Here is a 16,774-nt window from a genome sequence, read left to right as displayed (position 1 = left end):
TTTTATTCATTATTCTTATATATTATCTATATTTATTTATTTATTTATTTACAGTGAAATTATTTCCTGTTGCAAAATGTCACATTTTCTCTGGCTTTTAGTCCACGGTCATTCACCTTGTTCAGGTAGATTTGTTAGTCAGATGTGTTCGTTGCTTGCGTTTGATATGCACACGAAAGAAAATATAAATTCTATACCAACTCGGTTTTAGTGAAAATTTTGATTGGGGGGGGGGGGGGGGAGGTCGATGCATTTCCTGCCAAGGGTCCCGCAAGTGATATGTTGTGTGGCAACATTCGGTAATCATGTCTTTTTCCTTTTTTAATTTTGAATTTATTTGAGTAAAAGAAAACTGTGATTTATTTATTCATTTATAGACAAAACTTGTCAAGTAGCATGTGGGAATTTTATTGAATATTCAGCGTCAGTGACTCGTGACAATATTGATTTTTTTTTTTATGCTGTAAAAACATTCTTGCCACACAGACCGTTCTTGCACTCAGAAGAGCTGAAACTGATTGCCACTATCAACTTTACGTCCTGAAGCTTACTTAAAACTTTACCGCGTCAAGATTTGCTCAGCCGTGTAAGCAATTGGAAAGTCAGCAATTTAACGATAGAAAAGATGATATTTTTTCCTCTCAAAGCTCTAATCAAATCAGTTCGATTTAATCTGTTTCGAGGCAATTAAATGAAAGGTCAGCAACTGATTGTATCGCGTGCGAGCGCTGAATACACTCAGGTTCTGCGCTTCGATGCGTTCTTTTCCTTGTGCCATTTTTGAGTGAGGAAATGAGGGCCGAAAGGGATGAAGTAGGCTTTCCGCGATTAATGCGCACTTTTGCCCGGTTTATTTACTGTTAATATTCGTAATGTAAATGTCTTGCTCTGATATGATGTTTGGAAATTAAATTAAATCACACGCGATTCCTTAAATTTTAACACAATAACAATCTGAAAAAAATAACAAAAAATAAATCTTACATGATTCAGAAAATTTAAATGCAACAACAATCTGACTCTTAATTCTAATACGTACACCTACTAACCCCCCCCCCCTTGTAGCACACACACGCACGCACGCTCGCACGCACGCACACACACACACACACACACACACACACACGGGAAATCGTTCTGATCAGCTTTGTTTTTGACTCGATGCACATAATTTCTGTTCTCTACTAAGGTAATAGAGTTCCTTTCACTGGATAGCCTATTTACAGATATTTTTCGGGCTAAGTCTTTGCACTTTTTCTGCCCAGCAAGACTTTTTGCAAAAAAAAAAAAAAAAAATGACGTCATTATCTCGTTGATGACTGGTAGAGAGTAGATTGCTGGAGAGAGAAGTCCAAAGACGAATGGATGTCAGTTAGACTGCAACGAAAAATGAACGAGGACGGTTTATTTTCAAGCGCGCTTTTCAAGTTTTCCAACAAAACAAGCGGCCTTCTTGCCTCCATATCACTAATGGCGACGTAACCAGTGTGACGTCCTCACATTACCGCTGTGAGAGTTGTGCTCTTGTTGTTGCGAATGATCAATATTAAAATAATTACTTATTAATGCATTGATGTAACACGTTCTGTTCTGAAACATTTTTGATGTCTTTTTTATTTTATCATCATTATTTTTTTAATCCCATTTCGCAAGACGTATTCAGGATTCAGTGTTCCTACTGGGAGTGCAAATGACTCTATACATAAAACAATATACAGCGCAAGCGGTCCCTGAAACTTGGTGCATTCAATCGTCATGCAAGCACCGTTCGATTTCCTATTTAGAAAGGAGCATTGAGAAATGAAATGAGCATACTGCTGTGCGACCCACTCATAACGCAGCAGAATTGGCGCTGTCTCAACAGAACCTCCACTTTTATGACGTCACGCATTACACGCGTGTATTGTGCTGGTCACGTGATCCCCCATAGCGACAGAGAAAGCCTTTTTTTGTTTCATTTGCGCTGAAAAGGTAACGTGATGGACGTCTACTATATGAGCGGAAACTGACAGAGAGAGAAATGGTGAGTATTCCATTTTCACTTAGAGGAACAGAGCTGTAAATTCTGCCAATGTATGAAGGCAATTCATTTATTATTTAACTACTACGGGCCGTTTTCCAGCTAAAATATCCGAAAACAAAATATGGTCATTCATAATGTTAGCGTTTTTCCTTTTGGTGTAACATCGTAAAATGCATGGTCATCTTGTACGTGTAGAATCAACCAATATGATGAGCTTATAACCGATAATTAAAAATGCATAATTTATTACTTTCATAAAAATAAACATGCACTTGAAGGAAAAACAATAAACCTAAACGTTTTTCTTTTATTTGCTATTCCCAGAAGTGATTAACGGTTTAGGGTGAGGAACCTTAAACTAATGGCTTTCGATACTTGCGTGCTTGCTGTTCAATGAAAGAAAAAGCCTGTAGAGGATTGCGCTTGAAAAAACCATCTGTTTAAATGATTTGATTGTATTTCACGCCAATTTACTGTTTTTCCTGGCGTTTTATACCCTCGCTTTTCTGAACTAAGCAAAGAAATCCATTACATGACTTGTCTATGTAAGTAAATAATCCGCAATTGACGCACTAATTCAGTCACATTCAAAGTTTACTTGTTACTTATGTTACGTCATTAGGGCGGTTTAGAAGAGTAAAATTAGTGATCTGTCAAATTGAATTATTTTCTGCCAATTACGAAATAAACTGTAATGTTTGAGTTGAGAGATTCTGAGGGGAGGTTTTAAGACTAGTGGAAAAAGTTTTGCGATTCAGTTTACTCAAACTGAGAACGAAATCCTTCATTGAACATGAAAATGAGCGCGTGCTTTTGCCGGCTGACTTGTTATCTGAAGCAGTAGAGAAACTTCCTTGTCTCATGCCTCGTCTTAATTGTCTTGAGATCTATTCTACCGACTGGACTGCCCCAAAAAACCGAGGCCCGGGTCCTCTTCCTTTGACATGGAGTAGAGAAACTTCCCTGTCTCGTGCCATGTCTTGGATGTCTCTAGGACTTTTTTGCAGGGACTGCCCCATAGAGCGTAGTCTGGGTCCTCTTCCTCTGACATAGGATGGTTTGCCTTTTCACTTAAAACCCTTGACTTCAGGCCCGTTGTGTCTGGTCAGAAGTAAAGAAATGTGTTGTGCCAGAGATTTAAACTGTAGAGAACGTCTGTCTGTAGACAATGTCGTCAACGTGTTAATGAATATCTTCAGGGTCGTAGGCTGCGGGGATGTTTTTTTTTTAGAGTATTTCGGGGCTCTTTAGAAAGCGTTGGCCATTTTCGTTCTCCCAGTACTTCAGCGGTCTCTAAGGTTTTTTCAGTCAATGTCCAGATGGGTACTCCAGGTAGTGCAGTTGACCTGCTTGCACTTACAGGTATATAACAGACCTGAAACAGCCCCCCCTCCCCACCCCCAGCATTATTTTTCTAAGCCTATTGCCCTGTTGTATAAGAATTTTACGAGTATCCTTATTCCAGTGTTATCACCATGAACACTTGTGCGTTGTCTTTTTCCTTATTTTTATCTATTCTACGCCAGATTATAGGTGATCTTCGTTTAATCAAGAATTGGTCATTTGAAAATTACGTTTGCACTCTCTGATCCATATGGCTTTTCTACGCTGTTGAGACACGCAAGCGTTTTCAGTTTGTGACAACATTAAGAATGAAGCCCATTAAGAGTTTAAGGGGATGCATAAACGCTTAGTAAATGGATTAATGCACTTTTAGGGTTTCTTTTTTGTTTGTGTACCTTTTACGCCTTCCACTACTCGATATTTATTAAGATTTGTTTTCCTATTCCGAATGTTTTATAAATTTGTACTGGAAAATTAACCTCTTTACTCATGCAGCGGCTATTGAAACATTGACTTGAATTACCAGAGATTTGTGGTTATTGCAGCGTTTGTAATTTTTCCAAAGTTAAGTTCAATTCAGCATGCCTCATATGCGACACACGAGTCTAGTTATTCTGTGCAAATGGGTTAACTAAGTCCCCCGCCTTGCGAATTTCCGAGCGCTGACTCTGTTGAATGAGTGCTGTGTCTCAGCTATGACAGCGCACTGTATTTTATTTTCATGTTATCTAAGCTTGATTATTTTTCTGTACCCTTCTTTCTATAAATACACCAATCACAGTGGAGTTTAATTATCGCTACCAAGTGCAAATTGTGTACAGAAGTTTCCTCCGCCATCTATAAAGTATATCACAGATTTATTTCAGAAAACAGTTTTCACGGCTACCAATTCTCACCAAATTTCGGAGGCAAGCCTGCCGGAGATTGTCTTTGTTAAGAATATGAATATTATAATGCAGTGTTATTAAACTCTCTTTAATACGCTTGAGTCTAAAGAAATGTAAGCTTTTCAGAACAGTAGGCTACTGTTTCAATTCGCATGTAGGCCTATTATTGAATATGTTTTGTTTGTGATGCAAACCTGTTGTCCACAGTTTTTAATACACATGTATTATAAAATAGGTTTCGTTCGTCTCATGACAATTCTAATGCCGACTCTAAACGTCGTTTAGAAAAATAGTCACGTCTGTTTGTAATGGACGTATTTCACAAAGTATGGGATGGCGAGTATTCAATTGTCCCTAAAAAGATGGACTAATTAATAGTATCTTATCACACCGGAGACCCAATGCATACTCTTTCAGAATCATTTCCGGTTATTCAAATGTTAAGCTTAAATTTAAATTCCAAGAAGGCATGAGGGAAATGTCAGTGTCTTTATCAAAGAAATTTATATTATCTGGGTAAAAGAAAAAGACACAAATGTAATCTAGTATTAGGGTTTTCTGAGTAAAAAAAAACATCCCATTAAGAAAACCTGTCCAGCAGTCTCGTCAACTCGGGCAATCTGTTCCTGCCTGTCGTCTGCTTTTCACCCGTTGCCATAGCAATGATTACCTTTCACTCATTCAGATAATAAGCTGTCGATATTTTTCCGAACCACGTCATATGTTAAGTCAGAACAAATTGCTCTTTAAATTCGTCAATATTCTAAAGGATTCCACTAATGGAGTTGAGCAGACGGTTTTTCCAGCATAGGAACGTAATTCATAGGGTGTCCTTATAAGTGTGTGTGTGTGTGTGAGAGAGAGAGAGAGAGAGAAGAGAGAGAGAGAAAAGGAGAGAGAGAGCGAGAGAAACTCTTGCAATTGTGTGTATGTATCAATGATTACCCCGCTTTCCTTTCTACAGTTGTCCGTAAAAGTTTCCTAACTTTTAAGCAGTGACCAACACTCGTATATCAATTCGTTTCAAAAGAATCCCACGAAAATAGAATCTAGAGTATTTATTCAATACATGACGAATACATTTGATTGTCTAACTCCCCGTTGAGATACTACATTCAAGTCAGAAGTATGCCGTTAATTTGTGTCTCCAGTTCCCTGAGAAAATAAATCCACTAGCAGAAAACTTAATTCGGAGCAATGACGGTTGAACGCCTTCTTATGATAAATAGCCAGGGACATTCGTGTTCGGGTAACGCGAATTCAATAAAGGGTCTCCAAACGTTTTTATAAGTTCGTAGCATTTACACTGAATGAGTGGCCCAAGATATCTTCTTAATGCAATGGGACTATCTTTAATATCGACTCTTGTAGTTGGAGGTCTAATATCTTGGTGGTTGTAGGACTATTTAATTGTGATTCGTTACCAGACGTTGCAGTGGTTCTGAACAACTTTTAAGCAGCGCATATTGGGCGTCTTATTAAGGCAATACGACAGTCAACCGCTGATGTTCAGTTCTTCCTGATTTCTCTGGGGATATCAGTTCAAGCGCTTCAAGGGGTTTCGATGTTTGTTTTAGTGTCTCGAAATTTGTGAATGTAATGCATTTAGTTGTTTGTTCCTCACTTTTTTATTGGTTTTTCTGGTGCATGTTTTTTGACTGCTCTTCCCTACTTTGGGGATCTAAATAAATTGCATGTGCTGTTTTCTTGTACAGTTTTCCCTCAAAACGTGTCCAGTGCTAACCTAATCCGACATCCATTCTCCTCCTTTAACAAAAGGAAAACGAATCGCCTTAGTTCACCTTCCAAAGTGGTTTTATTGCACATTAAACGCAGGAGCCTGCCAAACCGGGTCTTATTTCTAATTTCCCAATAGATACCACATTCCGATGTACCAAAGTATCCGGATATTATGTTTCAATCTGTTGTCTAGCGTACAACAAGAATTGGATGGGACAAAGCTGCAAAAAGACAATCATTTTCATAATTCTGTTTAAAACTCATTAGTGCAGAAAACCAGGCGGCGCTGCAGTCTTCATGCCGCAGTTTGCCCTGCTGATATCTGTACTTTTAGATATTCAAATAATTTTGAAACATACAGAACGGTTCTCAGAAATCCTATTCCCTTGGGCAGATCTTTTTTCACACGGCATGCACAGTAGGCCTAAATGGTTCTAGTCCACTATTAAAACCCAAAGCCAAGAGCAGAGAGACAAATTAAAACAAACTCTAATTGGAGAAAAGTTGGAATTGATACCTTTAAAGTCCATTAAGCAAGTGGTTATCTTCAATTATTCCTAACCGTCCATTTAATATTTTGCTACGTTTTTGTAAAGAAAGGTTCTTTGATAGGGCGCCATACCGTCAAAATACATACCTTTACCATATATAAAGTATTTAATAGGGAATATTGTATTTCAAATTTGTATGGACAAAAGAAGACCTGAGCCTTAATATACAAGCCCGTAGCCAGCAATTTCAGAGGGGGGGTTCGTTTTCTGAAAAAAGTGGACCTTTTACAATAAAATCCTCAAGTACATAGGTCAATTTTTACCCAGAGTGGACCTTTTCCCAGCAAAAAGGGTGGTTCTTTCGAACCCCCCGAACCCCCCGAACCCCCCCCCCCCCCCCCCCCCCCCCCCGGCTACGGGCCTGATATATTTTTAGTATTGAAAAATAACATGTACCTAATCTTTTTTTTTAACGCCAGTGTCTTTTCAAGACGTAAATGGGTTTTTAAGGCAATAAATGGTAGCGTAACGACATAACGGGTTAGAACCTGTGAAGCTTTACATATTAAATCGTTTTTGGAGTGCCTTTTGATAGTGCAAACCTGATAATGTTTCCATTTCTTATCTTTTATTTATTATATACTCTGCACATGTACTTTGGGAACGTAGATGTCGACACGTACATGTCAACGAAATTGTTTAATGACTTCTCACTGAAGATTTAAATGTATGCACAATAAAGGTACATATATAGATTAATAGGTAGAAGGATAAAACGAATTAAATGAATGAAGCGAATTGGCTTTGATTAAAGCGATTATGCGTGCAATTGATGCTCCTTTGCTTTATTCACATGACAAACTTAGTACGATATTCGTACAACAACACGAGTTTGCCAGAACACTTAAGCATATAAAATAACCAAGTTTGCTATTGACGCGCAGCTACCGGCTTGATCGGGATGGTGGCACCATTTTTCAAGATTTACGAAAGACAAATAAGAAAAGAGTACTCATGACCTTACGGAATTCATTCATATTGAAGGCGGTATTAAACAGTGCAGAATGGCCAGTCCATTTTTCTGCGCAGTTCGTCCGGGTCAGCACTTAGTAAATTATCCCGGTATCCGCCAATACTTCATTTTGTATTGAACGTTTTGGTAATTGTGACAAGTCACTTCACATTAATAGATGTCCGTGGAATAGAAATGTCATTAACTGACGTTAATGCTTTGTATTCGGACTAATTGGCAGATTTAATTGAGATGATTAAGCCATCTACAGCTCGCTTTGCCGTGGGCAAAATAGTACTGTTTACGGCGTTTTGGGGTAGTTTCGGATAGTGCTTTCCATTTCATATGGTTTCTATAACATTTTGCGTCGATCAGCGCAGTGCGACAAGTAGGCCCCTACATGTTCAAATTCGTCGGTTGGATTTTATGCTAGCACTAGCACCTGTTGTGTGTCAAAGTTAAAACAATGCAGGAGGATTCAGTACATATATGATACATTGACTAAACGTGTTTCAATTTAAATATTTCATTCTAAAAACATCTTTACAGGGTGTGTTGTTTTAAAAAAACAGTATCACGGAAAGAGTAGTAACGAGAGAAAGAAATTGAAGAACTGGGCTGGGAAAGAGCTCAATATTCCATATAATTTTCTATTGGTATGGAAAATTCAGAATTTGACATTGGTCTTCTTCGTTGAATCATTAGAAACGAAATCTTAATTAATGGTAACGAAAACAAGTTCATCACGTCATCGTGTTCTGGTGTCCACGTCACTATTTTATGATGCTCACGTCAAAATTTTATGATGTCCACGCCCAACGTTATGATACATGTTATCCTATGACGTAATGGCATCTGACACCTGTTTTCAATTTTGCAGAATTTGATAGAAGAAAGTGCCATCCTATCCCAATTATAAATAAGCATGGTCCATAATTTTGCTTAATGTTTAATTAAGTAAGGCATATGGCTTTAAAATTATTTGTTTACTAAGCCCCTGGTATTACCATAGACTAAAATCCCTCCTCGAAGACATCCCTGTAATGCGCCAAGGAACAGTTCTCATGCAACACATCTGAATCATAAATCCTACTCGTGAATCTTCTATCTCAAGCCACAGGACAATCAAGACACGCGTATAATGTGAAGGATGCCGTGATTAGACGCGGTTGCCTCCTTCTCATCGATCTATTCTAGTTCGTTTGCTTTGATGGACAGCTACACAGGTGACATTCTATTAGTCTACCGTTACACTATAGAGTGCTCGCCACGGTCTCTTCCACGAGTAAACTGCGATGTACGCCATACGGGGCAATGGTCTGTTTAACACCCGTCAATTTGTAGGAACTTTCCTCTGTATGCCTTACGACATGGATGGACCACACTCAGGGTGCTAGTATTAGAAGTACATATATAGGGTATGCCTGCATTGCAAGGAATGCACGACATTTTCATGGCCTCAAATAGTGGAGAACTTAAAAGTTGATGTCAACGGTCTTTGGCGGTTTTGCTTCGACGGAACACGTTGCGAGGCTGAAACAGAATTAAAAAGTATAAAGTTTTGGTAATGAAGAAAGGGATACGGTCACTTTCATACAGTATATCAATCTGTAGCGGGAGCAACGATTCCTTTGCTATTGAAATATAAAAGGTCAAAGGATTCTTACGTTAGTTTGAAGCAAATACAAAACGCATTTAACATCAAAACTCTTTTACGCAATCCAGTGCAAGACTTTCTTCGATGGAGTAAATGTCATCTTAACCATACTCGTTACATTCAATTAAGAAGTAGCCTTGAATAATACATATTTGAGCTAAGTGGCCAGACTGCTAAGACTCTCTTGGGATCCGTCTTAAGCTGCCATGGTGAGTTGAGTTTTGCCGTATGTTTGTGGTAACGTCAGTGGCTATTGGAGGTGGGTCGCTTCCTCAGCTGTGTTTTAATTTTTATTTCACCCCACTTTAGAGTGGTAGAGAATTGGGCAGTCTATACTGATGTCTATATTGTCGAATAGCCGTGCCAATTAGATCCACCCTTTTGGAATCTTGTCGACGGTTTTGTCTTAATCTCATCTCGGCTAGATTTTTACTGAAACGTTGTCAGTTGGCGTGATTGCCAGTTTCAGTTACAGAAACACAACTGTAGATCTAGTGACACTTTTTTATCATGTCTTGGTTTAAACTGGTTCATGAAATAAAACATATGAATGTATGTGTGTGTGTGTGTTTTCAATACGTCAAATTTAAATAGTCTGGTAGTTATTATTAATCTATGTTAATTTCTTCTCTACGGACACAACCTTTTTATAGCAGACCACATGGAGGAAAAGTAAACAAATTTTACGTATACAGGGTTTATATTGTTTATGCCCTAAAACTGTTGCATAACATGCTTTATGTATTAGAGCTAATACTGCTAATAACACATTAAAATCTCTTTACAGCTCTATATACTGAAACGATGAATTTGACGTTTGATGTGATTTTCTATCTTTCAGTATGGACAAATCCATGTCGTTGTCAAGGACCTGGTGATATCAAAGTTTGGGAAAGGAGTCTGGGAGAAGATTCTGTGAGTAACTATCACCGCCAACACAATGTCACACCTAACACAATGTCACTCCTAACACAATCAGTGACGTCACACCCAATGCACCAAAGTCGCCTAGCACAATGAAATACAATGGCTGCGCTTTGTAATAAGTTGAAAGTATTTAAGGTAATAATAGAAATCACCCTCTCATTTTCAGTGTGATTTCGTGTAATTATTGGCTTGGGCACTGAAGTTTCATTTCAATTCCATTTTCAACTTGTCTGACACCCACACACACCATCGATTTAATGGCAAATAAGCAAAAAAAAGTCACTCTGTGAGTTACATCACTTACGCTCACATTTTGTGTGATATTTGCAAGAATCTGACTCTCTCCAATATTTTTTCTGTTTACTACAACAGTATATATCCTCCAGTGTGGTAAGAAGTCAACAGTAATTAAAATGTGGTTTGTAACAGTTATGCAAGTATCAAACCGAATATGTGCGTCACTGACGGGTGACTTGGGGTCTAAGCCAATATTAAAAAATAATGAAAGGAATGTCCAATAAAGCCCATAGGTTAGATAAAGGCAATATAAACTGTATAAGACGTTATATTTTCTTTTATTTCACAAAAGTTAGCTTCAACTTACTTGAAGCGTTTCAATATCCATCGGACACCTTTATCAGTCAAAAGTATTAAAACGTATTTAACGGATGAAAGGCATTATAAAGGTAACATTAAACGCACAAAAGTGACTTTAAAGCACACTATTGAGCCGTTTTTGTTATTGTTGGCGTGTATCACCAGAATATGCATTCATACGACGTAGAGAAGCGCTAAAAAAGAAAAAAAACTATAGAGTTACGTAATCTATTAACTGAACATGAGTTGCATCTTAAAGGACGTGAAAAATTAGGGATTTATGACATTAGCCCTAATAACACTTTCCCTTAATATGTTATTTATTAACCAAACTCCACTGTCTGTTTGTTGAATTCAGTTGAAAATTCTTTAAGAATTATGAATGAATGAATGAATGAATGAATGAATGAATGAATGAATGAATGAAACGATAATCTAAAGGTAGTGTAAACAACCAAGTATTTGGTTTGGTTTTTTCAGTGAGAGAATGCTATATTTCAAATCTCAGCACAATCAGCGTCTTTCGCAAAATGGCAAGTCCACTGTGGCTGCACTGCACTTCGAAGTTACATGCTGCAAATCTTTAATGGCTGTAATACATTAAAACATATGACCCATTCAATAACAGCAGACGCAGTGATACTTTATTAATTTACTCCGAATGGAGCATTTTCTGAATCCCAACAGTGATGTTTCCTCATTTCGCTTCAGTGAACGTTAAACCCCTTGCTCCCTCGTGGCTTTGATTAATCTCATACAAATTGAATGACCAATTATTGTAATGCCAAGCAATACGTGTTGTCAGTGCTGCCCAAGAACGCACATCTTGGGCCTCTGGCTTGCATATCTACCTTGTTTAACAATAATATTATAACTAGCCCGTTTGATTGATTTGGCTTTTGCCTATTTGTCAAATTCCCAAATGCTTCTAATTACTTCCGGTGGATCGTCTTGGAAAAGTGAAGTGAGGATATCTGAATGTGGAAAACGCCACATCGGTCATTTGTTTGGCCAGTTTTGGGCACGACTTAAATGACCTCTACCTGGCATTTATGCAGTCACTTTGTTTAATTGATACCGTTTTAACTGCAGATCTTGTTCAATTTGCAACATCCACTAAACTGCCAAATGCCATTTTGATTTTACTGAATAGTTCTATCGGGGCAGCTCTATTAGTTTGGAAGTACATTTGAAATGATTGAGGATGGCTCCGAATAAAGCGTGCTGCATCAGCTGTTATATGGGTACACAAGCAATCTTTAAGGCGACAAAATTATTGATGTTATGGTTTACGACAACTTTCATTTATTTCAGATCTTGTTATTAAGATACTCTTGTTATTGAAAACTTCATAATATTGAATTGCACTTATTAAATTAAGTTAGTCTTTTTAATTAACTGTGCAAGTTTATTGGCATATATGAAATGCAAATGTCGCATCATGTGGCTAAACGGCAACCACAAAGCGACGTGTTTGTCTTTTAAGTAAGAAAGAATTAAGTCGTCCAACGAATATTCCATTATGCACCAAGCCAAGACGTGGCTTACATGCGGCACTAGAGCAGCAAAATAAAGACTAGTCAGGTAACAAAATATCGCATACAATACGAGTAACATTCGACGGCAATCGGCCAACGTTACAAGGGTCATTAGAGACTGCAACCAAAAGATTAAGTCACCGAAATAATTCCCACGAAACAATCAAATCTCCTAATGTTACATGTGCAGCTGGAAATCACACCTCACTGCGGGATATTTCACTCACTAATGGGATGGACGGCTCGTTACCATCTGGTTCCGTTTGTTTCATTGGAATGTGGTTATCGATTATTAGAGGATCAAGACGAGCGCATTGTCAGCAACGAACCAGGTTAAATATTCCAAATGATAGGGGCGTTCTTCCCGGATCATTTCAGAGCAGTCCATTCCGCGCCAGTTTTTATTTTGCCTTTACCCTATTAGCGTTAGTTTTCCAAAAAGGAGACTAGACATATTCCCAACGGTTGATAGCTTCGGGAAATTTGTTTGTGGAAAGTGATCGCTCGTGAGGGTATGCGTGCGCGTATATGCATATTTATGTGTGCAAGTGTGTGTATGTACGTATCCACAGGGCTTATGTTTGTCTGCCTTTGGTTGATATCCATTAGCAGCTTTATAAAAAACAGTGTTTTTATTCACAGTCCTCAGGTGGTGATGCAATATCGTTACATGCTGCTAAGAACCGGTCTATTTCCAAACACTCACAGGAAGCTGACTTGGCAACAGACGTCTACATTTTCAAAAAACCGTCTACATTTTCCAAACTTGTCGATATTTTCGAACTTGAAACAAACTTAATAATATGTTTATTACATGGAATGGGCGCGCGTGTGTGCATGCGTGTGCTCTAGTGTTATGTTCATGTTTAATGTCTTAGCATTATGCTGTAGTGGCAATGTGCGCTACGGGCTTGCCAAAAGCGCAGATGGACTTGCACTTAGAAATAAATGGACATGCGTTAAATTTTCTTTCAATAATGGAGAGATATCTTCAGTGAAGACACCTAACATGTTTTCACTTAAATGGACATTTTTACGTAAAAGAATTTTAATTGAGAAAGCGACAAGTACTTTAAATCTTAATTAAACTGTTTCCCTGATGCGGGTATCTTCGATTTGAACGGTTGGTATTAGCCGGTGTTCTTTAACTTACGTAATTGAAAAGTCTAAATCGATCTCGTTTTCTCTCAAGAGCAGAACCTACGACATGTAAGTATGCTATTAAAAGTAAGTTCTTTTTTAAATGCAGTTGATTTTAGAATTAGTCTAACCTGTGCACTGTTTGGTATAGTAATAAGACATCTCTAAAGAGACCATTAATCTCACGGTAATTTTTGTTCGCCCGAAATTAGCATTGTTTATTCTGTGGTCACTTTAGATTTACGCATTTGAACTCCAATAGAGACTTTCCCAGCAAATTACTTTTTTCCCACTGTGCTCTCTTGTTGCCGTGCTGAACTTAAACAACATTTCACGCAGTGAGTATTATTCAACACAAAGCAGAAATGTCGTAGAAAAACAGAGATAAAAGGGCAGAAGGAGTCGTCTGAGGAATGATTGGAAGAAATGAAGCAGACGACGGAAAATGTCGGCTCTAGGTGTCATGGCCGCCATGTGCAGTCAAGAATTGGTCGAGCGTTCAAGGTTTTTGTGGTCGATAAAACTTGAAAGTAGAATTGAAATATCAGCCCACGAATATGTCAAAGTTAGAAACAGATTAGATTGTCATCTTCGTATCCTTCTCTCGTCAAATTAATCTGACCGACCTATATGGTTCAGGTTATCAGCTTTTCTCCGCTATGTACCCTACGTGAGCGAATGCACTTAGAGGATCCATGAAACAAGCATCATCTATAAGGGTGTATTCACAGAGATTTAGATTGATCCAGAGATTAAAATTTAGATCGACCTATTTCCCTGGGGGTTCACGCTAAATTGCAGTCAGCCGAGCGCGCACCATAGTTAATTACCCCCTTACAGCTTTTAGTAAGCGGGACAGACGCTTAAGCCGGCTAAGCTGACAGTAATCTAGTGAGACTCCCCACAGGGATAGATCGATCTAAAATCTATGGAAATGGGGTCTAAGATTCGCCACACATAGGCTGAATCTTGTTCAAATTCAAACCTCATACATAACTGACACTGTTCTTTATCGTATTACGAACACACGGTTATTAGATTCTGTCTTCCTTTATTGGCTCGTTAGTCAACTTTGCCTGTAAGGTTTGGAGATCTGAAAAGTTTGACAGATATATGGCCATGGAAGGCAAACAATACGCTTTAGATTTTTTATACAACAAATATTATTATTCTTATGATTTTCTTTTGGAAATTTCAGCCATATTCCTTTTATGACCAAGTCACACCCTCTCCAACAACGTGTAGAAAATGCACAGCTTAATTGTACATGTACATGTGCAAGCCCGATTTCGAGTTCTGAATTTCAAATTTATGCCTCCACGAGCGAAACTAGAGACTTGGAACTCAAAAACGGGTTGATGAATTGTAATTTTGTGTACGGTTTACACTTTGGTGTTCAAATGAAGAAAATGTTTCCTCCACATCGCTCATTGTGTGCCTTGAAAAATGTGTTTTGTGTCTGAATGCCACTTTTCCAAAAAGGGAACACCGTTTGCTTCTTTGTATTTCAAATACATAATGTTGATTTTAAGACCCCCTAATCCACTGTACAAGGTAGCGAGTTAAGACTAAGGGCCTAATTCAGGCATCCACGGATACTAGAATGAAGTTTTCAATGAATCTGAATTCAATGTCACGCTGACCATAACCGCGCAGGTGTTTCAGTTCAAAAGCATAGGATAGCATAGGATAGGAATTTATCGCTTCAGTGTAGATACCTTTCTTTGCCTAAAATAAAGAAAATTGTCAGTTTTCGACATTTCTTGTAAAACTGACTGTTGAGCGAAAGCAATTTTTTTTCGGAGACACCCCCAGGTACAAATGAGTATCTTTCATTATCTGGGTATGATGGAAATTTGGTCGTATTCGGGAAATGCTTTCACCTCCCTCAAACCTGAACTTGGCTTGTAACAAACAAGGTAGCGCCCCTCCCTTTGTGAAAGCCGCCAGTCTCCACTGTTGATAAAATAACGTGCCCTCGGTTCAATGTTGCCCTCATGTAATCCATTTCAATATCAAAATAAGTAATTCTATTTGCGTAACAAGGCACGGGTCTCACAAGGAAATTCGTCTGTCAACTACGATGCTATAAAGTGATAAATGAGACTTTGATCAAATATGGAGTTATGCAGTGATAAATGTGATTTATCAATGCCCCGACATCTAGCTGTTCACTGAAGGTCTGGGGACTCTGCTGTGACGGGGTTGGGGAGTGGGGTTGGTGGAGTGTGGGGGGGGGGGGGGAGGGGAGGGCCCACCCTGAGTTTCAGAGGAACATTGGAAATTAAAATTAAGACACATATTTCCACTCTCTTGATGTGAAGACTAGACGGGAACAATTTTACTTCATAAGAGGTTTGTATATTGTTTAATTTAGTGTCCTTCTGTCATCAGAATGCTTTCTAGAAGGAAAATTGGAAAAGAAGGGTACCCTTACAATCTAGAATGGGGCGCGTGCTGCCTCTGCCCCCCCCTCCCTAAACTGGACATTGCTGTTATATTAAGACCTTTGTGTCCTGTATCTGCCCATGGTGCCCATGGACTTTTATTGACCAATGAATCTTGTTAAAAACTTAGTTTGTATCTCGGTGAAGCTGGATGGACGCTGTAACGGGCTAACTGCCAAACGAACTCGCTGAACCCCTGTGGTCCGTCTTATGAAACCGATAAGCCAATTACAGCATTATACAACATCCAAGGGCTGCAGGGAATCGAGAGGTTTTTGGAAATTAACTTCCGAATGCGGACTGTGCATTATGCAGTGTTAAACCTTGTAATAATTGATGTGATAGAGCTTAAACGGGAGAACGTATGTCATTTGACGGCAAGAGCACTTTGGCTGTGATTGGCAACATTGAAGAACCATCCCAGCGGAGTTTTCGGTTGCAGAGTGCCTCATGCAATAGTTACAACATCCATGATAACAATAGACTTATAATGAGAACCGTTTCCATTTCCTTTTTTTTCTGTTCAATGGAAAAATAAAAAAGATGCTTCCTTTGTGCGTTGTAAATAAAAGGGTTTCTGATTTTTAGTTCCGCGTTAAGGCAAAAAAGAAAACGCACATGAATCATTTAGTCTAGTTGCACAACATGATTATATAGACCTGCCTATAAACGTATTTAATACATTATATCATTGTATAATAATTTCCGCCGTGGATGGAACATAGAAGGGAAATCGATGTAGATTAGTACTATGACAAAACACCAATCCTTTCATTTAAATGGACAATGATGATGGGTCTCTCATGAGAGAAATGAACCTTATTTTGATATACCGGAAGTCGAATAATATGCAAAAGATCTAACATTTCGTAACATGCGCCACTCTGTGTCGCTAATTTTTTTCCTGTTCTATTAAAAAACGAAAGTTGGCATTCTCCTTGTGTGTAGGACCAATGTGAGTGGCCATTGTG

General features: G+C 38.4%; 1 protein-coding gene across 1 annotated transcript in view; it reads left to right on the top strand.

Moving 5' to 3' along the window:
- The first annotated feature begins 1,809 nt into the window (after positions 1 to 1,809).
- LOC106160122 (guanylate cyclase soluble subunit beta-2) overlaps positions 1,810 to 16,774 on the top strand; it is a 35,343-nt gene continuing 20,378 nt past the window's right edge. The window contains exons 1-2 of the mRNA XM_013536639.2: positions 1,810 to 2,023; positions 9,996 to 10,069. Of these exons, the coding sequence (XP_013392093.2) occupies positions 2,021 to 2,023; positions 9,996 to 10,069 (77 nt within the window). The 5' untranslated portion in view covers positions 1,810 to 2,020. The remainder of the gene's footprint in view (positions 2,024 to 9,995; positions 10,070 to 16,774) is intronic.

The sequence above is a fragment of the Lingula anatina genome, chromosome 6 (assembly GCF_051362555.1).
Source record: "Lingula anatina isolate TDL-2025a chromosome 6, LinAna3.0, whole genome shotgun sequence".
NCBI classification, from domain to species: domain Eukaryota; kingdom Metazoa; phylum Brachiopoda; class Lingulata; order Lingulida; family Lingulidae; genus Lingula; species Lingula anatina.
Note: the sequence above shows the minus strand (reverse complement) of the source record. Positions and strands in the feature narration are given on the sequence as shown.